Source organism: Rhopalosiphum padi, chromosome 3 (assembly GCF_020882245.1).
Source record: "Rhopalosiphum padi isolate XX-2018 chromosome 3, ASM2088224v1, whole genome shotgun sequence".
NCBI lineage: Eukaryota > Metazoa > Arthropoda > Insecta > Hemiptera > Aphididae > Rhopalosiphum > Rhopalosiphum padi.
Window position 1 is genome coordinate 32431963 of NC_083599.1, and position 7483 is coordinate 32439445.

At 29.7% G+C, this 7483-nt stretch overlaps 1 protein-coding gene across 1 annotated transcript; it reads right to left on the reverse strand.

Moving 5' to 3' along the window:
- Nucleotides 1-4494: 4494 nt before the first annotated feature.
- Nucleotides 4495-4894, reverse strand: LOC132924519 (uncharacterized). The gene is made up of 2 exons (XM_060988884.1): nt 4861-4894; nt 4495-4787 (listed from the first exon to the last, which is right to left on the reverse strand). Exons 1-2 carry the CDS (start codon nt 4892-4894, stop codon nt 4495-4497), a joined length of 327 nt encoding a protein of 108 aa, XP_060844867.1.
- Between the last annotated feature and the right edge of the window lie 2589 nt (nt 4895-7483).

The window sequence follows — 7483 nt, forward strand, 5'->3', positions numbered from 1 at the left end:
GTTATAGCCGCCACTGGCAGTAATAGATATTAGATAAGAAATTTCTTCGGTAGCGGTGAAAGCCGGTGATAAAAATCACTGCCAGCTAAGATTTCGTTCCATGCTAAGTGCGCAGCCCAGGACGCAAATGCGTCTTAATGTGATCATACCTATTATATATTTAGCCATGATTATTACTTTCTGATCCAAGTTTTTCATGGCATTCACTATTTTAGTGTTCTAAAAGTTTTAGTTTGATCTAGAACAAATATTCTCAATATTATTTGTCCAACTACAATTTACTTTATGATAGCACAAACCATTCATGTTCACATATTCAGTCAAACTATAATAATATATAATATAATAAAATGAGATTTTTTCTATAAGTTCAATAACATAGTAATTTGTTTATTGGCGAAACCTTATTTATATATTTGGAGTAGATCACATCAAATGAAAAAAAGTATTTAGTATTCTAGAATAAAAGTATAAATAAAAAGTATTTAAAATACATTGCTCAAAAAGTATTTAAATACAAATATTCAACAAGACTGCTATGTATAATATATATACTATATAAAGTTTAAACAAGTATATACTCAATCGTCAATGGTTAATATAGTCACACTATTTACTAATAACTCACAATCACACATGTTTACAGGACACAATACAAATAATACATATAATAAATTTAATATGAAGGTATTGAAAGCTTATTGTACTTGTAGGAAAATTATTGATGGTCATCTGGATTCATTGTACCTTTGACACTTGTTGTTTATTTGAAAAGTTATATAGGTTCAAGATGTGTCAAGATAATTGTCAATGCACATCTTGTAATATCAGTTACAAATATATATGATTATTTATATTTTAGTACTGTATAATAATGTGAATATCATTACAAAAAGTTCAGCTTAATATATTATAATTGTATTACATAATAAAAAAAAAAAAACATAACACAGAATGTACAGAATTATATTTATAAAATATTAAATTATAACAAAATTTCCAGCTATGAGTAGCTAATAACAAATAATTAGAACATTAAAAATTAAAATTCACTTTATTTATGGATAGTCCAATACTTTTATATTTGAAAGATATTATATTATTAGGTTATTCATCACACAAAATAAAAATATAATATCATCCCATATAGTTCCTAGTGCAGTTACGCGTACAATCAGTGTTTTATAAAAATGTCAGAAATATTATTAAATAAACGTAAAAGTGATGATGAATCAAGTCATGACTATGAAGAAAAGAAGAAATGCTCTTTGTGTGATAGTATGTTTAGCAATATTGGCAATAGGAATAAACATAATATGCAAAAAGCCCACGGTGTGGACAATAGAAGTAGTGTCCGTTTGGTAAAATGTCCTTCATGTGAAGAAGACTTTTAAACGCTCACAAATGTATGTGAACACATTTCCAAAGAACATAATGTACAATTAATAAAAGAAACTGCAGCGTTTTACTCTCTCCACAGTATTTATATTAATTTTTTAACTTCTTAGTAATTAATATATTATATAATATAAATGGTGATTTTTAATATATGTTGTATATTATATTGTATTATATATAACTATTTTAATTTATTTTATAGAATTTAAAACATGGAAAAGAAATATTGAAAAAGAAGATCTGTCTTTCTTTGTTGTTCAAAGGGTAGTTGGAAACAAACCCTATTATGTTTGTCACAGATCAGGATCTTCTCGAACAACAGGCGCAGGGAAGAGAATGAAATGGTCACAAAGCCACAAAACTGGTAAGATTTGTCCTGCTGAAATGACAACTTCTAATATTGACGGGTACATAACAGTAGAATTTAGAAGAACCCATGTTGGCCATGCATTAAATATGAAATTTTTACATCTGTCAAAAGAAGAAAGAGATGAACTTGCTGGTAAAATAAAATCAGGTGTGACTTTTGAACGGATATTGGATGATATTCGAAAATCAGTAACTTCAACAGAATGTGTCAACCGTTTCCATGCTGTGGACAAACGAGATTTATATAATATTAAAAAGGGACTATGACTTGGACCGAGACATTGCACACACAAATGATGCTTTTAGTACAGAAATATGGGTACAAGAACAAATGTTACTCAAGAAAAGTCACCAGTAACATATTTTAAAATGCAAGGATGTGAGAAAGAAGGTCTACTATTGAAAGACGATTTTATGATTGTAATAATGACACCCTATCAAATAGATGTTTTGTTAAAATATGCAACTGACAGAGTCTGCGTTGACAGCACCCATGGAACTACCAGCTATGACTTTCAGCTCACAACATTACTCGTAGTTGATGAATTTGGAGCTGGTTGCCCAGTTGCGTTCTGTTTAAGCAATAGAATTGATTCAGTGGCTATGTCTATGTTTTTTTCGTCTATAAAAGAAAAAGTAGGTTTAATTTCAACTAAAGTTTTAATGTCAGACGATACCTCAACATACATTAATGCCTGGTCTAATATAATGTCAAACCCGCAACATCACTTACTTTGCAACTGGCATGTAGACAGAAGTTGGAGAAAAAATCTGAATAAAATTAAATCTCTTGCTAAGCAGTCAGAAGTGTATAAAACTTGTCGTACGTTGATGGAGATTTTGGATATTGATCAGTTTCAGAATTCCTTAGAGTGCTTTCTTGCAATGTGTGAAGACGATGCCGAAACTAAAGATTTTGGGATTTACTTTAAAAATTATTATTCTCAACGACCCAAAACATGGGCATTTTGTTATAGACTTGATCTATCTTTAAATACAAATATGTACCTAGAAGCAATGCACAGGAAATTGAAATATTGTTATATGGATGGTAAACAAAATAGAAGAGTTGACAAGTGCATTAGTTTACTTATGCGTTTTGCAAGGGATATGACATTTGAAAGAACTATACGAATGATGAAAAACAAACCTACTTTTCGAATGGAACAAATAGCACACAGTCATCTAAGAGTCATCTAAGAGTATCTGATAAAAAAGATATTGTAGTAAATATTGATGAAGACAGAGCAACGTCAGCATTTGTAGAGCACAGTAATCATGTTGTCCAAGGATCTCAAATAACATCAGTAGATCAAAAAGAATCGGTTTCCATTTCGACTCGCTTTACAGCTTTAATTAATGCAACAATAGGAATCGCCAGCACTGCAACAGATGAAGCAAAATTAAAAGGCATTAAAAAGTTAGATGAATTATTGAAGATTTTACAACAAGGCCAGATTGATTCCACAAGTTCTTCTGGACCTCTTTTTTCAAATTTATCTAACTTACCTAGCCACAAAAATATTTATCAACAACGTTTCCACTCTACAAAAAAAAAACAAACGTCAAATAGCAGGCTATCAAAATCAATTGAAATTCAAAAAGTATCAATTATGAGTACAATGAATAATAATAAGGGCAATCAAACGAGGTGATACATACCGACTTTGATCATGTTTATTACGATGCCTCTTCAAAATCACTATAACGAGTAACAGATTTATTATATGTATTATTTGTATTGTGTCCTGTAAACATTTGTGACTGTGAGTTATTAGTTATTAATAACTGACTTATTAGTATTTAGTGTGATTATATTAACCATTGACGATTGAGTATTTTTTTGTTTATAAATAGCACAGAATTCTGTGTAAATAGGTGCTTAATGATATTAATAAAATAATAAATATGTTACAACATATCCACTCTTATCCGTTTTTGGACAAGTGCTTATCACTTGTATTAATAATTGATATGATATGATGTTGATAGTAATCGGTGCACGCATGCGCGTGCGGAGCGTGGAATTAGCTGCAGTGATCCGCTCGTCGTATAAACACAGCGTAATTAATTTGTTTTTGGAGATAATCGCTATAAATTATAATTTCAAAATGAGAAATATTAACCAAAATTATGAATTCAATTTTTAAGTAAAAAACAACAAACAAGACAAAAATGTTACTATCTTTTCAGAGTTGACAATGGGTAGAATAGCCACATCACGTTTAAATTCATTGACGAGAGATATTGTGTACTACCAAGGGACATTCATTGAAAGAATCAAGATTTAGCGACATTTCTGGATTTGATAACTTTGGGTTTTCCATAGTTTGTTGGATAGAAACGTACTTCCCCCCCCCACCACTACAACTTTTATATTATAACAATTTTTTCATGCAATTATTTAGCATGTAATTAGCATGAATTTGCACGACTAGACCCAAAATTCGCACGTCACTCCCCCGCCCTACAAATCGCATTTTCTTTTTTGCGCATTTCCCCAGCCCCCCACTAAACATAAATAATGCGATTTTCAAACTTTTGAAGTGACTTGTACATCATTTTATTGTATTATATTTTTTTTGTATCTATGCTTTAAAAAAATTCTTACATAGCAATTAAATTTTTAAAATATTAATCTTATTCTTATTTATTATTAAGTATGATATAATAATAATTATAAAAGTTAAGATAATAAATATAATATAAGGTACAACAAATAAATTGTCAAACTGTATAAACCAAAAATTCACACATTATTGTTGTTGTGTCCTTAACTGGAACTGGTTTTTTTTTCATATCATCGATAAGTTCCCATTGACGACCACTACTTCTTTTTACATATGCCGTATAGTGCCTAATTGAAGTCCTTAAACCACTCTTAACACGATGAAAACAGACAGCACCACGAAGTTCATAATTTGTTGTTCCATAAATCAATAACAGCGGAATGTCACAGAGTTTAACTTTTAATAAATTAGCTGCTTCACTGCTCCTTTGAGTAGATATAATATTTTCTCCTAAAAATTATATTTAAACAATTTGTGAGTATCATTACATGAAAGTCATTAATGTTTGTATACAACTGATTACCTTCCCAGATTAAAACGTCTATAAACAAATGCATATGCGATAAATCTAGTGTAACATTCTTATTTTCAGAACAAGGTGGAAAGCAGTTCCGATCGTGTATTCTGGCTGTACATTGTATTAATACATTGTTGTAGATTACTAATATTATTTTCAAAATCAATTTGATATGTCAAATTTATGAATTTCCGTTCAGAGCTTTATTGACAAATCTTAGAAGAACATGTTTCATATTCTTTTAAAACACGTTGCCTGCGTATGTCTTTTTACATTTCCCGTCCAGTGCGTTACTTTTTTCGTCAAATTTTATTTTGGTACTAAGAAAAAAGTTTTGATAAGTGTTCAATAACACATATTAACCATTTTTTTCAACTTTGAGCTTTTAAACTTTCATGACGCCAATTGGCGTCGTTAGCGCCAATTAATTTTTTTTTCAACAGTGCGCATGGACGCCAATTGGCGTCTTAGTTATTTTCGTTGATTTCTTTTAGAAATTCAAGGGAAGTATATATATACAATTAAATAAATAATATACAAGTATCACAAAACCATTAATAAAATTGATTTTTATTATCTGAAAATTAAAAATTAAAAAAAAAACAATTTATTGTGTATGAAATTTTTTAAAACATGTAATACACAAACTTGGTTTTTTTGGGCAAGCGTCACAGTAGTATGTACTATATTTTCTTATACCGTTTTGGTAGCACAGCTGACATCTTTTCCGCAAATTTCTTCCATTTTCACCCATTCCATGCGTAGATGGTATATGTTTTTCGATGCTCAATGATTTCGAAGGTGTTTCTGGCTTAGGTAATATTTTACTTATAACAATTATGCGAAAATCATATAAACTTAGTTTTGTACCGATATTATATTGATTATATAAATTGTATGAGTTCAAAAGTAGCATTTGTATAATATGTATACCTAGCTTTTTGTACCACCTGATCGTTTTTCTTGTGAATAAGTAATAACTATTCATCTGGTCCTGTCTATCGATACCGCTCATAAACTTGTTGTAATGTTTAATTGGTAATGATTTAAGAGTTTCTCTATTCTTACGATTAGTCGTTGGCACCATATTATTTTCAAACTCAGATGAGATGTACGTCACCTTGTCTTTCCATTTTCCTATCATAACATTGTTTGAATATTTTGAAACTGTTTCTCCAATCTTAAGTTTAGCAGTTACTACGTCCTTTGGAGTATTTAGTCTATTCGCCCTCAACGTGTAGGTACAACAAGTATAAGTCTTATGGTATCCACTAGACATGGTATTGAAATGGTTGATACAGGAAAAATATCGAGGAATGGAGAGAAAATTAAAAAATCTGAAGCAATTGTGTTCTATAATAAAAATAAACAGGGAATAGATGTGTCAGACCAAATGAACAGTTATTTCACACCTTTGAGAAAATCCATCAGATGGTATCATAAAGTGGCGTTTCAACTATTGCTTGGTACATCTGTAGTAAATGCATTAGTTATGTACAAAGAATTGACTGGGAAAAATATACAAATATCAGTCTTTAGACAGCAGATTATTGAAAAATTAATAAAAAAAAAAAGGATGAAATAACCATATCCCCATCTTCTAGAAAACATAAATTGGTACAAACAAATGAAACACAAGGTCAAAGTAACAAAAAAAAAAGAAGAAGATGTGTTGGATGTTATGAGAAACTTGTAAATGAAAGAGGAAGACAAGTTGCACAAAACATTTGCAAGACCACAATAATATTTTGTAATTAATTATATATAATTAATTTTAAGTTATATTTTTTTTTTGAGATTATACTTAATTTTGAATAGTGAGTTACTATTAGAAACAGAAATGTTAAGTTTTTTTTTATTATTTGTTACTTATGTTTATAAGTAGGTATCTATGACGTTTTAATTTTGTTTTGATCATGAAAAATAATAATAATAATAATAATAATAATAATTCTTCGTGGTTTTGATATATTTTTTTTTGTTTTATTTTTTAATGTAATCAAAGACTGATGCATTAATGAATTAAAAAAAAACATAAGGCTGTTCAAATTAATAAAATTGTTTAAATTCTGGGTGAATAATATTTGTTTTATAAAATATCAAATAACTTATTTTTTTTTTATATTAATGATAATTTAACGCTATTTAGTACAATTTTATAAAAGTAGATGGCGTAAATGTCGCATTAAACACAATATTTACTGAGAGAACCCAGGTGCCCTCACGGTACACAACGATAGACTTGGTGAGAGAACTCGAGTACCCTCATGGTCCAGAAGGACAGTTTTTGAAAATTAGGCTTGGTAGTTGGTAGTCAATGTGTTTTAATAACGTATAATGGAATAGCTGGTCACACGCCAAATCATTCGTTTATTATTTTATTTTTGTTTAGTTATTATTGTCGTGTGAGTTATATAACATATAATATAATATTATGTAAGGACGCTTTATCGTCCGACGTCGGCCAGCTAGAACGCGAATAATTAGCACGGCCGCCGTAATTCAATCAGTCTCATTAATATATTGTACCGTATATCGCGGAAGGACCGGCGTGCGCCAATTATTATATCGTGGTCAAATCGGCGTTCGTTTTTATATTGTTACCACAGTTTTTTTGATATTGTTATGT

Excerpts from the sequence above, each read along its gene's own strand:
- LOC132924519 (XM_060988884.1), bottom strand. The coding sequence starts at position 4,894 with ATGCATTTGTTTATAGACGTTTTAATCTGGGAAG. Across the intron at positions 4,788-4,860 it reads AGACGTTTTAATCTGGGAAG|GAGAAAATATTATATCTACT; the intron begins GTAATCAGTTGT and ends TATAATTTTTAG.